Here is a 26,844-nt window from a genome sequence, read left to right as displayed (position 1 = left end):
GATTATTTACAAATATATTTTCTAATTAAAGAGTGAACTTGAATACTGCGCAGAGAAAGTGAGCATGCATCTCTGAGCGTCTGACATATGATGTTGCTTGTGTTTGGTAGGAAGGGGGGGCGGCATGAGAAGAAAGTATTCAAACTCGTAGAAAATGTGTGAGCGTAAATGATAATAAACCGATGACTGCTCAACCCAAACGCCGGCAAGATTATGGCAGGTAAATGTTCACTCTATGGTCTTTCCAGTTCCTAGAATTGCAGAGAATGCTATTGATTTTATAGATTAAATTTTTAACGAACGAGTCGATAAAGTAAAACGAGAATAAATGCTCCGTGAGGAATGTAATCCTAAGACTCGATTAAAAAACGTTTCTCTCTCAGCAACTTCTACGAAGGACGGTCTTCCGCAGCTTTTGGAAGGTCTGACTGTAGCTGCCAAGAAGAATCCCGACGAAGTGTCCACTATTCTAGATTCCATCCTTACTCAGACTGAAAATCTCCACAACGGTAAGTATTTGGGTTTTCTACATGATTTTTTTGTGTGTAACAACTTTTAGTAGCAGTGACAACAAGTGTTTGCTACATAATTGTGATGTCAGATATCTATATTTAATGATTATTCGGTAGTTAGAAGCGAAGAGACAGACTGTACGTTGGTAGATATTTCATTATAGTAGGTTGACGTATGACAGCATTCAACTATTTCAGCCTGCAGTGAGCGTTGTATATTTAAGGAGAACTTATGAACTGTGTGTGCACTGTAGGATATTCCTCTTTCTGTCATATTGGAAACATCTGCCTTAGTAAGTACCATTGTTTTTCTCATCCATTCATACAGACACGTGTTCTTTTCTCATAAATCATCGTTTTCCATTTGGGAAAACTGAAGATCAAAAACACTATGTTTACATATATTGCTCAGCTGATTTTTATCTTCACATCTTTTCCATACAGTATAAGGAATTCATTATTTACATGTATTCAGCTCTCAGTTTTATGTAGTAAACAGTCCGTTTCATTTGTGGTATTGTAATCAACCTCAGTATCTGTTAAACAAGGAAAAAAATTGGGAAATATAGAATCACATTCCCTTTGCAGGTGTGATTTTTAATAGCACACATTTTGATGTTACTCTAGGGTTATTGTTAGTCATTAATCTAGATGTTTATTTAAGTCCCTTAATTACACAATTTCAAACCAGCATTATCCATTAATGCATTGTAGTGTACCATGATTTGTGACAACAGTTTACTGTCATGATGTAATAGGCAGCGATGTTCATATTAGTCACAATACTTTTACACTGCCATACTCATTTGGCTACCAACAACTAAATTGGATAAGGCAATACAAGTATGCTCTTGGTGCTGAGTTAATCCTGATCTGACATTTCCTCATTTTGTAAATTTGGGTAGAATGTTAAAACTGAATATGTTGATACTGCTTTAAGTTTTGAAATTATGATTGATAACACCTGAGCTGAAGAGTACATGGATACTAAAGCTTTAATGCTGGCAGTAGTTTGCTTTTCCCCTCACATTATTGTTTCACCAGAACATCTTATGTTGTTTTTATGTGTATTTAATGTGTAGAGTTTCACAAACTGATATAGTTTGTGTGCATTATGGTCAAGGATCAAAGGCTACAAATATGAAATGTAAAGGTGCAGCCACAATGTACAGCTGGCCCTGCCTGCGGAAACTGTATTCCATTTACTGTCAGGTAAGGTGATAGTGGCAGTACACTGACTCATGTGGGATGACTGTGGTTCAAATCCCCATGAAGCCTTCAAGATTTAAGTATTCTGTAGTTTTCTTAAAATGTTTCAGTTGCCAGGGATGTTCCTTTGAAATGGTCTTTGCCAATTACCTTCCCTATCCTTCTGCAGTTAAGCTTGTGTTCTGTGTTTAATGGCAATATCATTGCTGAGACTTTGAAACCTAATCTTCTTTCCTTTTTCCATTCTGTGTTGCGAGTGGCTTGTAACATTTCCTGTGTTTGTACCTGAATGTAGCACAGTAAGGCATAGCACCGAACCAGGCCGTTTAATAAAACTTTGAGTGTGGGACTTAACAATCTCCTTCCTCAACAGAAGATAGGACCCGTTTTTTTCTTAGGAGTAGTCACAGTGTGCTACTCACTTGTCATACATATAATTCAAATATGGTAAGTGAAAAATCCAGCCCAGATACACTATAGAATTGGAAATTTGCATCTGTTATTCAGTTAAAAAAGTATTTCTTTCGCACATTGTGTTTCATAAATCTTCATACAAGATAGACTTTAGGGACATGAAAAAATCAAGCTGTATATCAATAGCAATTGCTGTTGGCAAAATGTTGAGTGCTACTAATCTACTTGCACTGATTATTATGGAAATAACTTTTAACTTACTTTGCATGTGTATATTAGGAGAAAATGGTTGGGGTGTTCTTCATGGTGTTAGTGACCCACGCGTTGTATGCTGAAGCTGATGGTTCGTTGACATTGGTCATAGCCAATCAGGTGACAGTATAAGGTAGCAAATGAGAATCACAGAATCTAATGCTTTTCTTTGGCAGAAGATATGAATTGATTACAATTATTTTTGTATGGAGAGTACCAGATGAACGTTTACTGATCTGATTATCATAAATTTCTAGGTTGCTTATTGATTTTTGTATTTAGTTAGCGAATGGAAGAAAGCTAGATGTGCTGACAGACTGACCCATGGTGAGGCCCAAGACTTAGGTTAGTTTAGAATGTGACAGTTTGGTTGTGACTTGGTTAAGCCAATAAATGCCAACACGAAAATACAATTACTGTGATAGCATGATGTGTTGTCTAGTCTGGGACAAGACTGTTGGCACTCTCATAACCTACTTGTATGTCATATTTCAAATTTTGCCAGAAGCTGAGACAATGTGATGAATTCTAATCTAACAGAACAAAATAATAGCTAACTTGTTTTACTAACTGTAGAAAACTATGTATGAGCATTCCATTTGCTTCTGACAACCAATTTACATTTGGTCATATTCAGTTCCAGTTGTTCATCATGCCAGTTTGTTACCATTATCGAACCACAATGCAACAGCTGTTGACATCGCAAATGCTTTTTTTTACTCAGGAAAAATGTACTTTGAAAACAGCTACTGTTCAGTCTGTTGTACTGCTAATATGCTGTTTTTATCTAATACTTCAAATAAAGCGGGTTTGCAACTACACAAACCATTGTCTATATACTTACAAAGTCCAGACAAATCTTGTAATCCAGTCTGCATGTTAACACAATGAGAAATATTTCAATGTATATATCAGGCGAAACTGAGCTTCTTGTTTAACTTATCCACTTTCTGGTGTCACCTCAGTTCACGATGCATGTGGATGATGATGAATCTCACATGTTGAGTGTCCCTTGCAAAATACCTGTGGATTATTTGTTGTTAGACCATTCAGCATAATAGTATAGGGTACATCAGATGCATTACTGGTACATTTAAAAATATTTAGAACATACACGAACATTGATTAAATTAGGCAATGATGGGGTAGGAAATCGACCATGACCTTTCTAATGTATTTAGGTCGTGTTTATATTTCTTTATTGGTCACAAAAACTATGATTTGGCACATACAATATAGGGCAAGTCAGGATTGAGATAGTAAATATAATTTATATGTGTTATGGAATCATCCCAGTATTCAACTTAATAACATAGGGAAACCACGTAAAACCCAGGTCAGGATAGCCAGATGTGAGTACAGTGCCTTAATGTTGTGTCACCTCACCAGGTATATTAATTGGAAAGAAAACTATCAATGAAACCACAACATACAACTGTAGTCTCCAACTAATTAACATTACATGGAAGAACTATAAAATGACATTACTGGCACATGAAACTTTGTTACACTACACTTCAGGAGCTCTAGCCAACAATACTTCCTTCACAACTGATTTCCTTCATTGTGGTGTTTCATTATACTGCATCTGAAACAGAGGAAACAAGAAACCAACAGCAGAAACATTCTTGTACAAAGACATGCAGACAGCAAGATACTAAACCTATTATCAGATAATGATACCTCAACAATAAATGAATGCCCATTATTACTCTAAGTCAACATATTCACTTACATTGTAGGAACACTTCTCAAGCAGAAACTCTGGTCTAAAAGCTGTTCCCTTCTGTAGCCTTTTCGTGTGTGTTGGCAGTGCATTATGAAGTATGACACCAATGTGGCACACATATAGTTGAGTAAAAGTGTTGAGTGTATTGTAACCACAGTTACCCAGTTTGTAGGTCTCCAAATTGTGTGTCAAGATTTGAATAACTTTCTTCTGTACAGTAATGTAAAAATTTCATTTAACTGTCTATTAGTTTTGCTGCAAATTGTTGTTGTATAATCCACAACAGACTGGGAGTAATCAAAGCAACCCATTCTAGCACCTTGCATTGCATAATATGAGGTTTTTGTGAGATTGAAGGTTAATTTTTTGGCTGTTAACCAGTTGTAAGCTAGATAATGTCTTCTCAAGCATACATCGTGTCATGTTGTTAAAATTTTATCAGCTTTCAGTGGGGTATTCCTTGGCCATCATCAAGTGATAATTGCTGTGTGATTCCTGCCACCATCCATATATAGCCACACTGTAGTCTGTGACATCACTGGTCTCACTCATTTGCCATACATGGTAATGTTTCTGTTGTGCACCCTCTTGCTTCTGTTATAACACTGTCCCAGAAGCCATTTTTATTTAGTAATAAATGTCTCATTGGACACAATTTGGTGCCATTTTCTAGATTATGTTCTACTTCTGCTGATTTCTTAGTGTACTGTAGGCAGAAATACCATCCGTGTTCTATAAAATGCTATTCAATAGTACACGCATTTTGTCCAACATGAAACAATCCCCACCCACAGTGTTTTGTATATCCCTGGCCTTTGAGGCATACACAATAATTCACAGACCTCAAAAGTTGTCAAATTTTTGCTAGAGGCCTAAAGACTGAATTGATTTTATGCCTCTTTAGGAACCAGCTAATGTGCCATGTTACTGAGACACAGGACAACATTAATGGAGCTTAATGTCCTCCTTGCACACCTGCTAGCAGATTTTTAACCACTTGCTGCCGCTGCAAGCTTCGGAAGATTTTAATTAACATTACATATAGCTACAGAACCATGCATTCATATATAACATGTCTTTGTGATGGGGAAACATAGTACAACATTGAACACCTGGAAAGTCTGTGTGTTATAAAGGATAATTTATTAGGCTCTTTGACTTCCACATTATGATACCACTATGAGAAGATATTTCCACAATTTGCTATAATGAGCTATCATATTGACACTGCTGCTCTCAGAAGAATATTTTAGCCTGCCAACTTCCTACTGCAATGAGATGGCATACATTATTCTAGAAAGCAGACGTATACAAATGGCCACTACCTTACTGCTGTACCCTATGGCTAACGGAGGTGTTTTTAGCTTTAGGTTGGGACTAGATTGTCAGAACCATGGTAGCACAATAGATGTTATCACAGAGGAAAATCACAGAAAGGCAGAAAGGGAAATTCAGCCAGCTGTCACAACAGCATGTGGCAGGTTGTTAAACAGTGCACTGCACTGTTATCTGCATGACATCGAGAAACATCAATGCGGGTGTCATGTTGTTCATTTAAGAAGGGACTGAACTTTGCACTATTGCCATGGAGTATCCCTATTGCTGAGATAAATGTGGTGAAACTGTTTGCAAGATTCTCGGCGAAACTGCAGAAAAATTGATCAAGAAATGAGCCACATTCTTTCAAAATTTACATTTCCAGCACTGGACTTGAAGAGCTGAGTGCAGTGGCTTCTGTGTGCTTAGTCTGCAAGCTGACAGTGGCAATGCAGCTGCAGTTATGGAACAAGCCTACTATGATGTGAAGATCCAGTTGATGTTGAAGGAGGAGACATATCAAAAGTTGTCACGGGACCTGACATTCGGAATAATGGACATTCTCATGTAGTTATCACTGGAAGAGAGTGTAATTAAGAATCTCCTCTATAAAACACATTGACAACATATCAGGAGTTTGTAAGAAGGAAACAACCCTACTGCTTGTTGAGAGCACCATTGGATTGCCAGCTTACAGACTCGCCGAGTAACTCACTAGCCTGCTCATTGTGCATTGGTCACTGTGTGCATTGTATCAAGAACTCAGCTGACTTTATCAACTGAATTAAATGTTTATACCTTAGAACAGGAGACACTAGGTGATTATAATGAACATTTGAAAGGGCACACAGCATACTTTGTACACATGTGAAGAATAAGTGCCATTGTATTACCAAGGTAAACATGTATAAGCAGAATCACAGCTTAATCTTAATTTAATTAAAAAACATTAAAATAAAGTTATATTATACAAGCTAAATCACTGTTTAATTAAAGAAAAATAAAATACTTTCATCACTCTGTTGCCTTGTACAAGTGTTACCCACAGTAATGACCCATTTGAAGCATTAAACTACGCAATCACATCAGATCCCACCCAGCCACGTATTCAATTGCTAATTATCTCGTAGACAACTGCTTCATTGTGGGATTGTGCTGCTCGCTTGGAATGTGGGTCATTTTTTGCACAGATCGTAAATTTTTTTCTCACCTATCTGTTTGTTTATTGTACATTACTGCTGCTCACTTAGATGTATGACAGTACAACTTGTCACTGTGTTAGCTGAAGCAATAATGAAGGAATAAGTATGGGCTCACAATTGTGGAACTGTGGCATGATACAAGACAATGTTATTTGTGGATGGCGCACTTTATACATGAGCACACCTGCTTGAGGGTTAAAGCGCAACTACCCACAGAGGTCCAGTGTGGGCTGTAATTATCTTATGGTAGTGAAACTTGTTAGGTGTGTTAATGTGAAATCTATTTGTGCTGGAAAAAAATTAGTTCAAATTTTGGCCATCAGATACAGATCTGTCACTATACACTGTTTCAATATCATGAGAAGTAAAGTTGCTACTCACCCTATAGCAGAGATGCTGAGTCGCTGATAGGTACAACAAAAAGACTCTTACAATTATAGCTTTCAGCTGTTAAGGGGCCTTCATCAACAACAGACAGACATGCGCCCCCTCCACCCACATATATGCACACACGAGCAAACGCAACAAACACACACACACACACACACACACACACACACACACACACACACACACACACACACACCATTTGTGTGTGTGTGCGAATGTCAGTCTATTGTTAATGAAGGCCTTGACGGCCATAAGCTATGATTGTGAGAGTCTTTTTGTTGTGCCTGTCTGCGACTTAGCATCTCCGCTACATGGTGAATAGCAACTTTCCTTCTCATAGTATTGTTACATTCCATCTGGAATTTTCCATTGTTTGACTATACACTGTTTGTATGATGGTATGACGTCAATATTGTCATATGACAAGCTGTAACATGAGTGAACAATATGACTATAGAGAGGAGGACTGCATGCTGTTCGTGGAACTGTTGTATGTGAATGGCAGCACTTATAGTTCTGCAGTTAGAGAGTGTTGCTGATTGAAAGGTCTGAGGGGGTTCCTGATGTCATTAAATGGTTTAAAGGTGGTGGTGGTGATGAAATTTGAAAACTTGGGTAAGCTTGAGGTGCCACTTTCAAGAGGAAGACATCCTATCCCAGGTGGAAGTTAGTGACGTGGTTGCAGTTGTTGTAACTGACTGTACAGCATGTGCCCTGGATATTGCTTGTGCTTGTGCAGTGTCACAAGAATTGTTTATCCCACAGTGATCAGTATCGAAAAGCTTTGTGGTGTATTTTGCACTGGTTCCTGTACAAGATCCAGGTGGTGCAGTGACTGAAACCTCATGATCCACAGCAAAGTTCTGAAGTTGCGCTTTGCTTTCTGGCACTTATTGAGTTAATGATGTGGCCAGGCTTTATTCTGTGGAGTGACAATGTACATTTTGTACTACTACTAAAATTAATCATGTGCCTGGTGTGCAGCTTGCCGAGCATGCGCTAGACACGAGATTTTTTTTTTTAGTTTTATGAAAGCCTGCTGGCAGAAGTAGGTTTACCCAAATTTTGCCCCTGTTTTACAGAATCTTTAATGTTTAAGCTGCTTTATTTGTTTTTCCCAAGAAAGATTGATGCTCTTTTTGATTTTTAGGCACAGGTAACTTAATTGCAGCTTCTTCATGGTCTAATATGTGTGCTTAGCACCACTCTTGCAAAATGTGACCTAGGTACTTGATGGGCACATACAAAAAAAACTGCACTTGTCCAGCTGGCAATGTGAACCATTTTCCTTTAAACGGGTAAATGCCATTTGAAGGATTCCCAGATGCTACTCCTGTGTGGTCCCCACAACAATAATGTTTCCCAGGCTGTTTGCACATTTGATAATATTTTGTACTAACTGCTTTAACTATCACTGGTACATGGCTTGTGCACTAGACATGCCAAAAGGTAAGAAGTTATTACGGTACATGCCAAAAAATGCATTGACCACTGAGGTATGCCGCATTTGCTCATGTAATGGCCACTGTAAATATAGATTTGTGAGACCAGTCTTGGAAAAATACTGGCCACCAGCCAGTTTTGCCAGTAATATTTACCTCCAGTAATAAACCCATGTCATTAATAGCTGTGAGACATTTATCACTGCTGTTGCAATCATTATGACCATCCTTCCATAACACAGTTCTGCAAACATAAAATGAATGCAGGTGTTGTTGCTCAACATTCATATAAGGAAGTTCCCTCTTTCCTTTTTTCTTTTTAAACAGAAATTTTTCATGACCTTTTGAAAAGTCTGATTGACCACAAGCAGTTATACTATTTATCTTTATAAATTGTGCATCTTTATCTAAATTTGTACTACACAACTCACCTTATAGTGTTTGACAGTAAGCACACCTCTCCTTTTCCATTCCCAAATGGTGCATGGGAAGAATGGCTACTAGTAAGGCCCTTTATAAACTAGAATTTCTGTTTCTGAGCATTTAGTTTCCATGCCGTTTATTGTTGTTATATATTGCTGTATAAAATATGATTTAATAGTTCATAAGTAATTGGGTAGATAAAAATAATTTACTCTTCAAGTGATGGCAGGAGAACACACACATACAAATGTATTTCAACAATGTAAGAAACGACAGACTGCTACTTACCATAAAGCAGACATTTCAAGTAGCAGACAGGCACAGTTAAGACATCCACATATAGCTTTTGGCCACAGCCTTTATCAGTAAAACGTACTCTCTCTCTCTCTCTCTCTCTCTCTCTCTCTCTCTCTAGCATCTCGGGCCGGAATGCATCATCACGTGGGATGCAAGCAGCAGTCTGGAGGAGTGTGCAGGGACTAGATTGCCAACAGGTGCAGTGTCAGCAGATTGTGGGTTAGGGGGGGTGGGGAAAAATGGAGCAAAAAAGAATATAAGTGGGGCAAGATGGATGGATGCATATGCATTGGAAGAGGGCTGCAAATAAACAGTGTGGGAGATGGGAATGGGGAGCAGGTGATAGGACAGAGGGGGTGGAATCTGTTGGGTACAGGGTGTGGGGACAGTATGTTACCGTAGGTTCAGGCCGGGACTATTACGGGAGCGGAGAATGTGTTGTAAGGATAGCCCCTGTCAGTGCAGTTTAAAAAAGCTGATGGTGGAGGGAAGGATCCAGTATATGAGAAAGGGAGTTTTTGTCACTGCAGATATGTTGTCCCTCTCCTCCCCCTCTCCCCACTCACGCCCCCCCCCCCCCGCCACCCGCTCCCCAAGCTCTCTCCCCAAGCTCTCTCCCCAAGCTCTCTCCCCAAGCTCTCTCCCCAAGCTCTCTCCCCTGCTCTCCCCCCAAGCTCTCCCCCCAAGCTCTCCCCCCCAAGCTCTCCCCCCCCAAGCTCTCCCCCCCCAAGCTCTCCCCCCCCAAGCTCTCCCCCCCCCAAGCTCTCCCCCCCCAAGCTCTCCCCCCCCAAGCTCTCCCCCCCCAAGCTCTCCCCCCCAAGCTCTCCCCCCCAAGCTCTCCCCCCCCAAGCTCTCCCCCCCCAAGCTCTCCCCCCCCAAGCTCTCCCCCCCCAAGCTCTCCCCCCCCAAGCTCTCCCCCCCCGCTCTCTCCCCCCCCGCTCTCCCCTCCCCGCTCTCTCCCCTCCCCGCTCTCTCCCCTCCCCGCTCTCTCCCCTCCCCGCTCTCTCCCCTCCCCGCTCTCTCCCCTCCCCGCTCTCTCCCCTCCCCGCTCTCTCCCCTCCCCGCTCTCTCCCCTCCCCGCTCTCTCCCCTCCCCGCTCTCTCCCCTCCCCGCTCTCTCCCCTCCCCGCTCTCTCCCCTCCCCGCTCTCTCCCCTCCCCGCTCTCTCCCCTCCCCGCTCTCTCCCCTCCCCGCTCTCTCCCCTCCCCGCTCTCTCCCCTCCCCGCTCTCTCCCCTCCCCGCTCTCTCCCCTCCCCGCTCTCTCCCCCCCGCTCTCTCCCCCCCGCTCTCTCCCCCCCCGCTCTCCCCCCCCGCTCTCCCCCCCGCTCTCCCCCCCCGCTCTCCCCCCCCGCTCTCCCCCCCCCCCACCCCGCTCTATCCCCCCACCCCGCTCTATCCCCCCACCCCGCTCTATCCCCCCACCCCGCTCTATCCCCCCACCCCGCTCTATCCCCCCACCCCGCTCTATCCCCCCACCCCGCTCTATCCCCCCACCCCGCTCTATCCCCCCACCCCGCTCTATCCCCCCACCCCGCTCTATCCCCCCACCCCGCTCTATCCCCCCACCCCGCTCTATCCCCCCACCCCGCTCTCTCACCCCACCCCGCTCTCTCACCCCACCCCGCTCTCTCACCCCCCCCCCCCCCACCGCTCCCTCCCCCCCGCTCTCTCACCCCCGCTCTCTCCCCCACTGCTCTCTCCCCCCACTGCTCTCTCCCCCCACTGCTCTCCCCGCCCGCTGCTCTCCCCACCGCCCACTGCTCTCCCCACCGCCCACTGCTCTCCCCACCACCCACTGCTCTCCCCACCCCCCACTGCTCTCCCCACCACCCACTGCTCTCCCCACCGCTCTCCGCACCCCCCACCGCTCTCCCCCCACAGCTCTCCCCCCTTCACTCCCCCCACCGCACTCCCACCCCCCCAACAGCTCTCCCCCCCCTTCACTCCCCCCACCGCACCCGCCCCCCCACCGCACTCCCCCCCCCCCCAGTCACGTCCCCCCCACCGCTCTCACCCCACCGCTCTCACCCCACCGCTCTCCCCAAACCGCTCTCCCCCCCCCGCTCTCCCCCCCCCCCCACCGCTCTCCCTCCCCACCGCTCCCCCCCCCCACCGCTCTCCCCCCACCGCTCTCCCCCCACCGCTCTCCCCCCACCGCTCTCACCCCCCCCCCCCCCACCGCTCCCCCCCCCCCCCCCCACCGCTCTCCCCCCCACCGCTCTCTCTCCCCACCGCTCTCTCTCCCCACCGCTCTCTCTCCCCACCGCTCTCTCTCCCCACCGCTCTCTCTCCCCACCGCTCTCTCTCCCCACCGCTCTCTCACCCCACCGCTCTCACCCCCAACCGCTCTCCCCCCCCCGCTCTCCCCCCCCGCTCTCCCCCCACCGCTCTCCCCCCACCGCTCTCCCCCCACCGCTCTCCCCCCCCACCGCTCTCCCCCCACCGCTCTCCCCCCTCCCCGCTCTCTCTCCCCCCCTCCCCGCTCTCCCCCCCCTCCCCGCTCTCTCCCCCCCCTCCCCGCACTCCCCCCCTCCTCCCCGCACTCCCCCCCTCCCCCCCGCACTCCCCCCCCTCCCCCCCTCTCTCTCCCCCCTCCCTGCTCGCCCCCCCTCCCCGCTCTCTCCCCCCCTCCCCGCTCTCTCCCCCCCTCCCCGCTCTCTCCCCCCTCCCCGCTCTCACCCCCCCTCCCCGCTCTCTCCCCCCCTCCCCGCTCTCTCCTCCCCCCTCCCCGCTCTCTCTCCCCCCCTCCCCGCTCTCTCCCCCCCTCCCCGTCTCTCCCCCCCCTCCCCGCTCTCTCCCCCCCCTCCCCGCTCTCTCCCCCCTCCCCGCTCTCTCCCCCTCCCCGCTCTCCCCCCCTCCCCGCTCTCTCCCCCCCTCCCCGCTCTCTCCCCCCCCTCCCCGCTCTCTCCCCCCCTCCCCGCTCTCTCCCCCCCTCCCCGCTTCTCCCCCCCTCCCCGCTTCTCCCCCCCTCCCCGCTCTCTCCCCACCTCCCCGCTCTCCCCCCTCCCCGCTCTCCCCCCCGCTCTCCCCCCTCCCCGCTCTCCCCCCCTCCCCGCTCTCTCCCCCCCCTCCCCGCTCTCTCTCCCCCCCTCCCCGCTCTCTCCCCCCCTCCCCGCTCTCTCTCCCCCCCTCCCCGCTCTCTCCCCCCCTCCCCGCTCTCTCCCCCCCTCCCTGCTCTCTCTCCCCCCCTCCCCGCTCTCTCTCCCCCCCTCCCCGCTCTCTCTCCCCCCTCCCCGCTCTCTCTCCCCCCCTCCCCGCTCTCTCTCCCCCCCTCCCCGCGCTCTCTCCCCCCTCCCCGCTCTCTCCCCCCCTCCCCGCTCTCTCTCCCCCCCTCCCCGCTCTCTCTCTCCCCCCCTCCCCGCTCTCTCTCCCCCCCTCCCCGCTCTCTCTCTCCCCCCCTCCCCGCTCTCTCTCTCCCCCCCTCCCCGCTCTCTCTCTCCCCCTCCCCGCTCTCTCTCCCCCTCCTCCCGCTCTCTCTCCCCCCCTCCCCGCTCTCTCTCTCCCCCCCTCCCCGCTCTCTCTCTCCCCCCTCCCCGCTCTCTCTCTCCCCCCCCTCCCCGCTCTCTCTCTCCCCCCCTCCCCGCTCTCTCTCTCCCCCCCTCTCTCTCTCTCTCTCTCTCTCTCTCTCTCCCTCCCTCCCTCCCCCCACTCTCTCTCTCTCTCTCTCTCTCCCTCCCTCCCTCCCCCCACTCTCTCTCTCTCTCTCTCTCTCTCTCTCTCTCTCTCCCTCCCTCCCCCCGCTCTCTCTCTCTCTCTCTCTCTCTCTCCCTCCCTCCCTCCCTCCCCCCGCTCTCTCTCTCTCTCTCTCTCCCCCCCCCCCCGCTCTCTCTCTCTCTCTCCCCCCCGCTCTCTCTCTCTCTCTCTCCCCCCCCGCTCTCTCTCTCTCTCTCTCCCCCCCCCCCCCCGCTCTCTCTCTCTCTCTCTCTCTCTCTCTCTCTCCCCCACCCTCAAATTGCTGCTTGTATCCCACGTGATGTTGCATTCCGGCCCAAGATGCTAGAGTTGGGTGTGTGCGTGCGTGCGTGTGTCTTCTACTGACTCGGGCTGTGAATGAAAGCTATATATGAGTGTTTTTTAATTGTGCCTGTCTGCAACTTGACATGTCTCCATTCTAGTAAATAGCAATCTGTCTTTTCCTACATTGTTGATGCTCCTACCTGGAGTTTCCATTGTTTGATATAAAAAAGTATTATAGTTTGGAAACTTATAGAGCCAGTGGTCTTTCTTGTATATTTTCAAAAATTGATTATTTTTGTTGATTAAATGATATAGTTATGCACATTATTGAAATTACAGAGTCTTCTGCCAATACACAATTTGTTCCTGAAGCAAAAGCTCTTTTAAACTGGAAATCAAAGGATGTTGTCAGCAAAACAGCCCAGGTTATATCAGAACTCGCAAAGTCTGATGCTGGCCGTGAGAAATGTGCTGATTCGGAATTACTTGGTGCCATAGTTAAGCACTTGGATGCCAAAGAAGATGATATTAAACTTCTTATACAGATCTGCCGAGCTTTAGGCAACATCTGTTATGAGAATGGTACGTATTGAACTCTCTCTCTCTCTCTCTCTCTCTCTCTATCTCTCGGCTTAGTTTGAAAAGTGAATTACAATGTTGCCTGGAATTGTTATACCAGGTAATGTATTTCTTACAGATAAAGGAAGGACACTTCTTTTGGAGGCACACTGTTTGCCACCATTAATACAAATTTTGGAGAAGTTTGCATCTGAGGCTGGTGAAGAGGAAAGAAATTTACGTGCTGTAGCTTCAGGATGCCTGCTAAATTTGCTTGTTGGCCAAGAAAATGTTCAGCAGAAGGTAGGCATTAGAGGAAAGCAAAGTGTAATTTGAGGGTCACATTTCAAGACTTTACAAGTGACCATTACATGGTGCTATCGAGATGTGACATTATTATAGTTTTAAAAATTGTCTTTTGTTGTTGTTGAAACAAATGCAGTTAATAAATTGGCCAAGCATTTTGTTTACAGTAAATGTTTAAAGAAACATCATTGTGAAAAAATGGAATTTTCCTCAAATTTTTTCTCATGTTTCACTATGAGTTTCGTGAAGCCATAAATTGACAAAGTGTCTAGAATTTCTTCATTCAAGTTTTGATAATCAGTCACTTCCACAAAAGTTTGTTTACTATTCATTTGCAGCATTTTGTCGTGGTTGTGCTTCCGTTAGCAACAAATCTTGTGAAAGTTGAGTAAGGCTTGTTTCAGTTTCAAAAAAACCATGGATTGTGGGTGCAGATATCTGTTGTTGATTGATTGATTGATTGATTCTGCACAATTTGGCAAAGTGCGTTTCAGTGGGTGTAAGAAATTGCTCAGAAAATTTGAATAAGAAATACCAAATCCATATTAAACATCAAAACAGCAGACGACACTTGGTTATGTTTGTATGAGCAACAGTCAGGTGTTCAGGAGTTCCAAGATGAACCAAAACTAACAAAAAGGGTTCATTTGTGGCAATTTTTTTGCCACAAGTCATCAGTGAAATCAGAAAAAATAACTGAAATATCATGACATTCTTCTTCATGGCAATACAAATTTTCATTCAGCACTACAGACAGTTGCCATTGGTTTTTTCCTAAGTTGTCTAGTTGTGGTCCATGAAACTTTTCCATTCAGAAGTTTCAGTCAGAGCTGAGCTGAATACCCTCAGAGGTGGACCTGGTTCTGCTGCGTTCTGCTGAGTCATGGCAAGTGACGGGTCTGATCTTGTAGAGTGACATTAATATTGTGAAAAAAGGGGTTAGTAGAAGTTTACATATCATCATCAGAAAGATTCTAACTTTTCCATTCAGAAGTTTCAGTCAGAGCTGAGCTGAATACCCTCAGAGGTGGACCTGGTTCTGCTGCGTTCTGCTGAGTCATGGCAAGTGACGGGTCTGATCTTGTAGAGTGACATTAATATTGTGAAAAAAGGGGTTAGTAGAAGTTTACATATCATCATCAGAAAGATTCTTTGTCAGAGATAAAACTTGACTATAAATTGTCATCCATCAGAGTTAAAACTTATCTATTGATTCTGCAGAGCTGTGAACCATATATCGCTACGTTTCATGGCTTCTGCTTTTCTGCGTTCTGCTGAGTCATGGCAAGTGACGGGTCTGATCTTGTAGAGTGACATTAATATTGTGAAAAAAGGGGTTAGTAGAAGTTTACATATCATCATCAGAAAGATTCTTTGTCAGAGATAAAACTTGACTATAAATTGTCATCCATCAGAGTTAAAACTTATCTATTGATTCTGCAGAGCTGTGAACCATATATCGCTACGTTTCATGGCTTCTGCTTTTCTGTTAATGTTATCCTTATGTTTATGTATTTTGATGGCTTCTCTGGATAGTTATGGATAAGAGTTTGTTATTGTAGATAAAATTTTGGTTTCTGAAAACTTCACCTCATGATTTCCTGATTGAAGAGGATGCTCTGCTTCAGCTAATTTTTCTATTTCCTGTGGTTGACAAAGATCCTTATGTTTCTTCAGCCTTGTATTATTCACACTTCTTTTGATAGTTCCAGTGTAGTCTTTACTATATGCATGCAGAACCTTTTTCACAGTAATTATGTCTCTCTCTCCGATGTCCAACCTTCAGTTGACAAGACTCAGTGGAACCGAAAGCATTTCCGAAGGTGTCCAACTCACCTCTGCACAAAATTTTAGAAATGGAAAAGTTTCTAGGACAGGTGATCGTATAACCCATATGACTCATCAGCCAAGACATCTGGTTGCAAAACCATTCATTGCATTAATTAAAACAAGTCATTATCTGATGGAGAAAAGAACATCTAATTAATATTGAGTTCGTTCTGTTGCATTCTGTTCCCATCGTCATGTCGGAAAGCCGTCGAATCCTTCCAAAATCATGTTTTTCAGGGACCAACAACAGAGTGGGAGAAATGTTCTCAGAATCGGTTTGAATGTATGCAAAAGTGTACAGAATTAAGAGGCAAATATTTTGAGGAAAGAGGAACAGAGAAAGGAAAAGGACCGGTGGTGCATTGGCTGAGAGTGGCACACAGTGAGGGTGAGGGGACAGAGTGGCTTGAAACTGTTGGATGGTGGGTGAAGCTTCAATAGGTTACAGTAGGTTGAGACTGAAATAACTTCAGAAGTGGAGAATGTGTTGTAGGGATGACTTCCATCTGCACAGTTTAGAAAAGCTGGTGGTGGAGGGGTGGATCCATATGGCCTAAGTTGTGCAGCAGCCATTAGAATCAAGCATGTTATGTTTCGTTGCATGTTGTGCCATAGGGTGGTCCACTTTGCTCTTGGCTATGATTCGGACATGGCCGTTCATCCTGGTAGACAGCTAGTTGATACACATACCCATATAAAAAGCTATGCAGTGATTGCAGTAGAGCTGGAATACGACATACCTGCTTTCACAGATGGCCCGGTCTCTGATGGGGTAGAATAAGCCTGTGACAGGGCTGGAATAAGAAGTGCTGAGTTGGACAGGTGTAGCACTTGAGTCTTCCATAGGGATATGATCCCTGTGGCAAGGGGCTGGGATTTTGAGTGGCATGGGGATGGACTAGGATGATGTGGAGGTTGGGCAGGTGACAGGACACAACTTTCGGAGGGGTAGGAAGGATCTTGTGTAGGAAGGATCTTGGGTAGGAACTGAACCACGTCCATCATCTGGGCTTTATCTTTTGTCATGCTCTGATATGAGGGACACTGTAACCAAAAACCTTCTCACCCCTTCTAAAATGGTGTTCCATCACTCATCATTCACAAAATCCTAGTCTATCCCTGTGCCACTTGCAATCCCAATCCTTTGCAACAGGGGTCATATCTCTGTGAGACCCAGGTGCCATACCTGCCCAATTCAACCACCCAGCACTTCCAATTCCAGACCTATCACAGGCTTATCCTACCCCATCAGAGGTCAGACCACCTGTGAACACAGCCATGTCATATAGCAGCTCTGCTGCGATCATTGCACAGCTTTTTATATTGGTATGACTACCAACAAGCTGTCCTCCAGGATGAATGGCCACTGCGAAACCTTGGTCAAGAGCAAAGTGGACCACCCTATAGCACAACATACAACTGAACATAAAATGCTTCATATTAATGGCTTCACAACCCAGACCACCTGGATCCTCCCCTTCACCACCAGCTTTTCGGAAATATGCAGATGGGAATTATGCTTACGACACATTCTATGCTCCAAAAATTTTTCCAGCTTCAACCTACGGTAATATAGTTTCCCAACCAAGTTTCCACCACCTCCGTCCTATCACCTCCTCCAAATTAATGTTCCTCACCCTTGTTGTGCGCCATTATCTGCCAGTGCACACTCTGGTCCTTTTTCTGGACGTAAGCATAGCAAACCTGCACTTTCTGAGCTGTAGTCTGGTCAGAATAACCAGATTTTTACTACTGTAAACTCTGAATATGGGTTGGGATTGTGAAAAGTTGTTGTTTTGGTGAGCAGCTGTCTTGGCTTAACTGCACATGATGGAAAAATGTCTTAAAAGAAAAACTTCAATTTCAAGGTGTGCTGCATACCGATGGATAGTTGCTGAAGCAAGACAGTCATTAGTGGCTGGCCTCTGGGGAATCTGCCGCATCCCAATTGGAGAAGGTGTACCTGGACAATCAGACCTCTGCTTGGGTGAGCTTTATCAATTCCTGGCTGTTGTGGGAATGTGATCAGACTTCGCAGAAAAAAAGAGTATTTCAACAGGTTGAATGGACAAGCAGAGGTTGCCAAATCTTCACAATTAAGAATGCTCAACAGAATAATCGCCCCCTGCGGGTTCGGGGGTAAGAATAGGCCCGCGGTATTCCTGCCTGTCGTAAGAGGCGACTAAAAGGAGTCTCAAACTTTTCGGCCGTATGTGATGGTCCCCTGTTGGGTTTGACCTCCATCTCTCAAAATTTTTCCGAAGAGCAAGCCGATTGGGGAAGGGCGCCTTACTTGGTGCACTGTGTCCATCTAGCGTTCAGACCTTTCGCCAGCTTCTCTGTCGTTGCATTGCAGTCGTGCCCGCTCTCCATCTCTTGGGCATGGATACGTTCCTGCGTGCACTTTCCACCTTGCGCTGTGCAGTGCCACTTTCTGCACTGACGGCGACCATGGACCACATGTCACCTAACATCCAGCACGGTAGCCAGTCCGTTGTGGTGGGGCCGCCATGTACCCTCTTGGTTGTAGCTCCCTGACAACACAGGGATCGCTCTACTGATGCCTGCGTCGTTAACTCCCCACGTATGCCAAGGAGTAGATGCCCATCTCCCTGGGGCATCAGGACTCCCGGCAATGGCCATCCTGCCAGGTGGCTATTGCTACGGCTGGGTGGTGCCCTTGGGGAGGGCCCTTGGTCGGAGTAGGTGGCATCAGGGCGGATGACCCGCAATGAAGCGTGGTACATCGTCTCTCGCTGGTGGCCAGACGCCAGCAGTCTCTAAGTGTTCTCGGGCTCATTTTAACGCTCAGAAGTACGATCCAAAAACGTTCCCCTCCCTGGCCTCACCATGGGAGGAACGTAAATCTCAGGATGGCAGTAGCAGTTATTCGCCCCGATTCTTAGTTTGTACGAGAGCTGATGGGGAGTCTGTTCTCTCCACAAAGCCTCAGTTCTTCGTCGAGCATTTAGAGGACAAGTTTGGGGAGGTGGAGGGCTTTTCCAAAATGCGCTCTGGATCGGTCCTGATACAAACTGCATCCTCTGCCCAGTCGCGACAGTTACTTGCTTGTGACAAGTTGGGGGATGTTGCTGTTACAATCACACCGCATAAGAGTTTGAATATGGTCCAGGGAGTTATTTATCATAAGGACCTTCTTTTGCAGTCTGATGACGAGCTGCGCGCCAACTTAGAGCGCAGAGGTGTACATTTCGTCCGGCGCGTTCATCGGGGTCCGAAGGAAAATCAGATAGCTACCAGTGCCTTCATCTTGGTCTTCGAGGGTGATACGTTACCGGAAAAGGTCAAGGTGATGGTCTACCGGTGTGACGTCAGGCCCTATATTCCTCCCCCGATGTGGTGCTTCAAGTGCTGGAAGTTCGGCCATATGTCTTCCCGCTGCACTTCCAGCCTCACATGTCGAGATTGCGGACGCCCATCTCATCCCGATACTCCATGTGCCCCGCCTCCCATCTGTGTCAACTGCGGGGAGCACCATTCACCTTGCTCGCCCGACTGCAGAATCTACCAGAAAGAACGCAAAATCATGGAATATAAGATCCTGGACCGACTGACTTATCCTGAGGCCAAAAGGAAATATGACTGATTACATCCCGTGAGAATGACATCGTCCTACGCCGCTGCTACAACACCTGTGCTCGCCCCATCAGTTTCGCGACTTCCGGCCGGATTGATGAGTGGTACAACTCCTCCTGCCCCCTTGCCAGCGGGGGGCGCTACCCACCGGGTTGCTCCTGCGCTACCTACCTCAGGAGCAACTCCATCCCCCCCATCAGGGACGTCCGTCCCTGCTTCTAAGCCGGAGAAGTGTCCACCTTCTTCGGCTTCTGACGCTCGCAAGGGGTCCCTTGGGTCCCTCCCTTCCCAGGTTTCCGCCAGTGGGGAGACTGACGACCGACAGTGGCGTAAGTGCCCACAATCAGCTGGTCGAAGGGCTTCACGATCCTCCTCAGTCCCGGAGACTGAATCAGTGAAGCCCTCCCAGCCAGTTAAACCCAAGGAGCAGCGTGAGAAATCCAAGAAGAAGAGCTCTAAGCCCAAAGCACCCGCGGTGGCAGCCACCCCACCGCGCCCTTCCAGCTCTGCGTCTGAGGTCGAGGTGGAGATTCTGGTGTCCGCTGAGGACCTCGATCTCGCGGGTCCATCAGACGCCATGGATAGCACTAGCACAGGTGCTCAATCGGAGGCAGCAGGTGACCCAGCGGCGTAATCTGCCTTCCCAGTCCCGTCATGCCTTTCACAGACATGGAAAATACCATGCTCCAGTGGAACTGCAGCGGTTTCTTCCACCATCTAGCTGAGCTCGGCCAACTTATCAGCCTTCACCCTTTCTTTTGCATTGCACTTCAGGAAACTTGGTTTCCAGCAATGCGAACCCCCGCCCTCCGTGGCTATCGGGGTTATTATAAGAACTGGGCAGCTTATGAAAGGGTGTCTGGTGGTGTCTGCATATACGTCCTTAACTCTCTTCACAGCGAGTTTGTGCCTCTACAAACAGCTTCAGAGGCTGTCGCTGTTCGGGTGTGGCCGCCACAGGCTGTTACCGTCTGCAGTCTTTACCTTCCACCGGATGGTGCTGTCACGCAGCATGTCCTGGCTGTTCTGATAGTCCAATTGCCGCCACCTTTCTTGCTACTGGGCGACTTCAACGCCCATAACCCACTGTGGGGTGGTTCAGTGGCGACAGGTCGAGGCGCCACCACTGAGCATTTATTAGCACAGCATCTTTCGCTTTTAAATGGTGGTTCCTCCACACACTTTAGCGCGGCGCATGGCACGTACTCCGCCATTGACCTCTCCATCTGCAGCCCTAGCCTCTTACCGTCTGTCCAATGGCGAGTGCATGACGACCTGTGTGGTAATGACCACTTTCCGATCCTTCTGTCACTGCCACCATGTCACTCTTCTGGGCACCCCAGCAGATGGGCTATGAATAAGGCTGACTGGGACTTGTTTTCCTCCACTGCGGCTATTGAGCCTCTCTCTAGTAATGACATTGATGCGGTGGTTCAATCAGTCACCACCGGCATCGTTACTGCCGCCGAATCTGCCATTCCCCGTTCTTCTGGGTCCTCTTGGCGGAGGGCTGTGTCTTGGTGGTCGCCTGAGATCGCTGAAGCGATTAAAGATCGCCGGCAGGCGCTCCAGCGTCACAAGCGACATCCCTGCATTGAACACATCACCTTCAAACGGCTGCGTGCGCAGGCCCGCCTCCTTATCCGCGAAGGCAAGAAGGAGTGCTGGGAGCGGTATGTGTCCACCATTGGCCTCCATGTCACTCCATCGCAGGTCTGGGCCAAGATTCGACGCGTCTACGGCTATCGGACCCCTGTCAGCGTTCCTGCGCTCTCACTGAATGGAGCAGTTTGTACTGACTCCGACGTCATTGCAAACCGCTTAGCAGAACGTTTTGCTATGAGTTCCACTTCTGTGACTTACCCCTGGGCCTTCCGCTCCATTAAAGAGCGGATGGAACGTCGGAGCCTTTCGTTTCGCACCCACCACCCAGAATCTTACAATGCTCCATTCAGTGATTGGGAATTTCTCAGTGCCCTAGCCGCCTGCCCTGATACCGCTCCTGGACCAGATGGCATCCACTGTCAGATGCTGAAACACCTTTCAGTGGACTGCCAGCGGCGCCTCCTCGATCTTTACAACTGTCTTTGGGTCGAGGGGGAGTTTCCGTCGCAATGGCGGGAAAGCGTTGTCATCCCGGTTTTGAAACCTGGAAAGAGCCCTCTGGAGGTGGACAGCTACCGTCCCATTAGCCTCACCAACGTTCTTTGCAAGTTGCTTGAACGGATGGTGAGCCGGCGCTTAAATTGGGTACTGGAGTCTTGGGGCCTTCTGGCTCAATCTCAGGGTGGGTTCTGTAAAGGCCGCTCCGCTGCCGACAATCTGGTGAGCCTGGAGTCGGCCATCCGTACTGCCTTTGCCCGCCCTCAGCACCTGGTCGCTGTCTTTTTCGACATGCGGAAGGCGTACGATACGACATGGCGCCATCACATCCTTTCTACGCTTCATGGATGGGGTCTTCGGGGCCCTCTGCCGATCTTTATCAGAAATTTTCTGTCGTATCGTACCTTCCGCGTGCAAGTCGCGGCCTCATCTAGTTCCTCCTACGTCCAGGAGGCCGGTGTGCCACAGGGTTCTGTTTTAAGTGTCTGCCTGTTTTTAATAGCCATTAACAGGCTTGCTGCGGCCGTGGGAAATTCTGTCTCCGCTTCCCTGTATGCTGACGATTTCTGCCTTTACTACAGCTCTACTGGCATTGCAGCTATTGAACGTCAGCTACAGGGCGCTATCCGCAAGGCGCAGTCTTGGGCTGTAGCTCATGGGTTCCAGTTTTCGGCCTCCAAGACCCGCGTTATGCATTTCTGCCGGCGCTGAACAGTCCATCCTGAGCCCCGGCTTTATCTTGCTGACAAACGTCTTGCTGTGGTGGAGACCCACAGGTTTTTGGGTGTAGTTTTCGATGCCCGGTTGACTTGGCTGCCTCATATCCGGCAACCCAAACAGGCGTGTTGGCGGCGTCTCAATGCTCTGCGATGCTTGAGCCACACCCGCTGGGGCGCCGACTGATCTACCCTGTTACGGCTCTATCAGGCGTTAATTCAGTCTCGCCTGGATTATGGGAGCCTGGCTTATGGCTCAGCATCCCCATCTGCGTTGCGGGTGCTGGACGCAATCCTCCATAGTGGGATACGCCTTGCCACTGGTGCTTTCCGCACCAGCCCTGTGGACAGCATACTAGTGGAGGCAGGTGTCCCTCCCCTGCGGTTACGGCGCCAACGTTTGCTGGCCGCTTATGCTGCCCATGTTTTAAGCTTGCCCGGGTATCCAAACTATCGTCTCCTGTTCCCGCAATCGGTCGTCCATCTGCCAGAACGTCGGCCCCGGTCTGGTTGTACAATCGCGGTCTGCGTCAAAGAGCTTCTCTCCGGGCTTCAGGTTTTCACTGTTCCACCACCTTTCCGGGCCACTTTGCATACACCCCCATGGTGTGTTCCTCGCCCTTGCCTTCGGCTCGACTTGGCACGGGGCCCGAAGGACTCAGTCCCTCCAGAGGCCTACCGCCGCCGCTTTTATTCCATCCTGGCCACGTATCAGGGCTCTGGCATTGTTTACACTGACGGTTCGATGGTTGCCGGTCGTGTCGGGTATGCACTCACTCTAGGGGACCATTCCGAACAACGTTCCTTGCAGGATGGCTGCAGCGTTTACACTGCTGAGCTGGTCGCCATCTTTCGTGCCCTAGAGTATATCCGCTCCTGCTCAGGTGAGTCCTTCGTTATCTGTAGCGATTCCCTGAGCGGTTTACGAGCTCTCGACCGGTGTTTTCCTCGTTCTCGTCTGGTGATGGCTATCCATGAGTCCCTGCATACTCTTTCCCGTTGCGGCCGCTCTGTGGTCTTTGTGTGGACCCCCAGTCATGTCGGTATCCCGGGCAATGAACATGTTGACCGCCTGGCGAAAGAGGCCACAAGTAAACCATCTCTGGATGTTGGCCTCCCAGAGACTGATTTGCGGGCAGTCCTCCGCCGCAAAGTTTTTGCGCTTTGGGACACTGAATGGCGCGATCGGATCACGCCCAATAAATTCCGTGCCATTAAGGAGACGACGACTGTGTGGCGGTCATCCATGCGAGCCAACAGCAGGGACTCAGTCGTCCTTTGTCGGCTCCGCATTGGCCACTCCCGGCTGACACACAGTTATTTACTGCGCCGGGAGGACCCTCTTGTATGTCGCTGCGGGGCGGCTTTGACAGTGGCCCACATTCTGTTGGCCTGCCCCCTTTTAGCTGTGGTCAGGCAGACATTTGCGCTGCCTGATACGCTCCCTGCCCTTTTATCTGATGACCCTGTTATGGCTGGCTTAGTTTTACGTTTTATTCGGGCAGGGGGTTTTTATCGTTTACTCTGAGTGTTTGTTCTGTTCTTTTGTGTTGATTCTGGCCATTGGCCTACGATTTTACGCTGAGTTTTTAATGTGTTCTCGGTGGTTGGATTTTCCTTTTTATCTCTATGGTCGGCCAACCACCATCACACACTGTGTGATTTTAATTTGTTTTGTCTGATCTCTGTAAGAGTATTTCTTGTCCTGTGTCGTCTGACGTCTTTCCTGCTGTTCGTTTTTATTCTCTTTGGGTGGTTTTAATTTTTTGGAAAAAGGGACCGATGACCGTCGCAGTCTGGTCCCTTTAATGCCCCAAACCAAACAAACAAACAACAGAATAATCCTCTGGATTTTCCATTAGGAAAATCAAACCTTTATAGTTATAACAAAGCACAACATTGTTAGTGTGTCCTCATTGTGATAAAGAGGGAACAAGGAGTCTTTGGATAAGTAACCATTTTCCTGTTTTGACCTGCTGGCTGAATGTACCAGCACCAACCACGGAGCCACATAAATGAATGTAATAACAAGCCTGTTGGCCTCTTTACCATTACCGGGCTGTACTCGGACATCAGTTCAGCATCCAGGGCATGAGAGAACGTCACCACCATCATCTGTAGAGCTGCTGCTGCTGCTGCTGCTGCCTGTGTCCTGAGGTCATCAATAAAGCCTGGTGAATGGCCAGTCTCGTTGTGGATCTGGGAGTGCTATGTAACCGTCAGGGGCCTGTGCGCAATTCTGTGAAAGTTCCAGTGTAATCTATTTGCTGCAGTCTTGTGGCCTTTCACATCACTCAGGCAAAGCTCAGTCCTTTATCAGAGAAAGAAAAAGACAATAGTGGCAAACATTTTAACAATACATTAAATGTTTGATATCATCAAAAAATCGAGGATCGATGTGAAAGATAATGCTTGCTCTGCAATGACCATGCTGAACAATGGTACTGTAATCAGGACGTTAAAAGTTGTAACCCAAATAATTATGAAATACCTCAGACAAATTTCTTTGGATGTCAATGCAGTTCCAGCATTCCAATGCAGACAAGAGTTAGCTGAGAGCACTTAAGCTTCAGTAACACTAAAGGGTGCAGCCACTATTTTTGAATAGGAAGTCAGAGCATGCACTATCTGTGGCTCGCATTACTGTATTGGGATCGGACAGAGTGCACTATGGCATACTGCATTAGAATATTGAGTCAAAGAATTACCTCAGCATGCATTTTAACAGAATCTGTGGGCCAATACCCCAGTTTATGGAGGGAAGTGATTACTGTCCCCTTCCTGAAACATGGGAAGGATCACACCAGCTCAAGTATTTACTGTGGTGTACCATTTCCCAGTTGTATAGGGAAGACACTGTAACAAATGACTAACAGTTGCTTAATAAGGACTCCAAAAACAAGGAATCTTGTCAGTTGCCTTCATTGTGGTTTCCGTAGGTACCAATAAGATTATTTTGGTATAGATTCCCCACCTGCACCAGTAATGTAAATGTTGTGTTATTATTATATCATAGCGAATAATAAAATACATAAATATTCATATTTGGGGTAGATAGAGAGGTGCCTCGCAATGTGTTACAGCAATGGCTGCAGATTCAAATCTACACACACACACACACACACACACACACACACACACACACACACACACACACAAAAGGATTTAACTTTTACCAGCTTCTGAAGTCAGTGGCTCCTTCTTCTGCCAGAAGAGCTGGTGGGGAAGGAAGAGGGGTGAAGGAAAAAAGAAAAACAACTGGAGAGGTTTAGGGAAGGGGATACAGTTCAGAAAAGTCACCAGAACGACAGGTCAGGGGAGATGTACCGTGTGGGATGAGAAGGGAAGACTGTTGGGGACTGCACCAGATGAGGCTTGAAAACCTGAGAGCTTAAAGGTGGAAGACAAGGGAGTATGCAAGACAGATATTAGTACTAAAGCATTGTGCACGAGTTAATAAAAGTGAAAAGTTAAGTGCATTGCTGCAGAGGTGTGAGGGGGGGGGGGGGGGGGGGGGGGTGTATGGTGAAAAATGGACAAGTGAGAAAAAGAGAGATGTAGAAAACTAATGTTGAGTGAAGAAACAAGTAGTTACTTTGAATAAATGCTGAGACAGAAGGAATTCACATAAATTAAGGCCAAGTGGGTGTGGTGAGAACTAAGGACATGTTGTAGTGCTAGTCCCTCCTGCGGAGTTCTGAGAAAGTTGTGTCTTGGGGAAGAATCCAGATGGCGCGTGTGGTGAAACAGGCACAGAGGTCATGACTGTCATGTTGTACAGCATGCTCCACATTAGGATATTGTGTGTTGCATGTATACGCATTCTGCCAATGCCTATTCCTTCTGACTGGTAACTGGGTGGCAGTCATGCCAATGTAAAAGTCCAAACAGTGTTTACATAACAGCTGGTATATGACGTGTCATTTCACAGGTGGCTCTCACTTCGATAGTGTATGTTTTGCCAGTTACAGGGCTGGAAGAGGTTGTGGTAGGAGGGTGCGTAGAGCAAGTCTTGCAGCGGGGACAGTCATAGGGATACGAGCTGTGGGATGTGGAGATGGGTGCAGGAGCAGCATAGGGTCTGACAAGGATACTGCGGAGATTTGTAGGGTGACGAAAAGTTGTTGTAGGTGTGGTGGGCAAAATCTCAGACAGAATAGACTTCATTTCAGTGCATGATTTTAGAATGTCATGGCCTTTTCGAAGTAGCTGATTAATAGTTCAAGGCCAGTATAATACTGGGTGATAAGTGATGTGCTCTGCAGTTGCTTTTTGGAGGAATCAGCAGTACCAGGATTGGATGTGATGGTCTGGGAAGTCTGCTTTGAACTAGGCTGTTGGGATAATTACATCCAGTGAAGGCTGAAATGAGAGTTGTGGTGTATTGCTGTAAAGAGTCTGCATCTGAACAAATACATTTGCCTCGGATGCCAAGGCTGTAGGGAGGGAATGTTTGACATGGAAAGGATGGTATCTGTCAAAATGTAAGTACTGTTGTTTATTAGTAGGTTTGTGTGGTGTGCGTACTGTAAGACCTTCGGTACACACACCATCAGGTTATTTGACTAGTCGCTCTAACGAAGTAGGTGAC

General features: G+C 47.7%; 1 protein-coding gene across 1 annotated transcript in view; it reads left to right on the top strand.

The window, feature by feature from the left end:
• The first annotated feature begins 66 nt into the window (after positions 1 to 66).
• Positions 67 to 26,844, top strand: part of LOC126418964 (GTPase-GDP dissociation stimulator vimar) — a 97,368-nt gene continuing 70,590 nt past the window's right edge. The window contains exons 1-4 of the mRNA XM_050086010.1: positions 67 to 220; positions 384 to 509; positions 13,483 to 13,725; positions 13,841 to 14,004. Of these exons, the coding sequence (XP_049941967.1) occupies positions 214 to 220; positions 384 to 509; positions 13,483 to 13,725; positions 13,841 to 14,004 (540 nt within the window). The 5' untranslated portion in view covers positions 67 to 213. The remainder of the gene's footprint in view (positions 221 to 383; positions 510 to 13,482; positions 13,726 to 13,840; positions 14,005 to 26,844) is intronic.

This window comes from Schistocerca serialis, chromosome 9 (assembly GCF_023864345.2).
Source record: "Schistocerca serialis cubense isolate TAMUIC-IGC-003099 chromosome 9, iqSchSeri2.2, whole genome shotgun sequence".
NCBI classification, from domain to species: Eukaryota; Metazoa; Arthropoda; class Insecta; order Orthoptera; family Acrididae; genus Schistocerca; species Schistocerca serialis.
The sequence above is the reverse complement of the archived record's forward strand: the minus strand, read 5'-3'. Positions and strand labels throughout refer to the sequence as shown.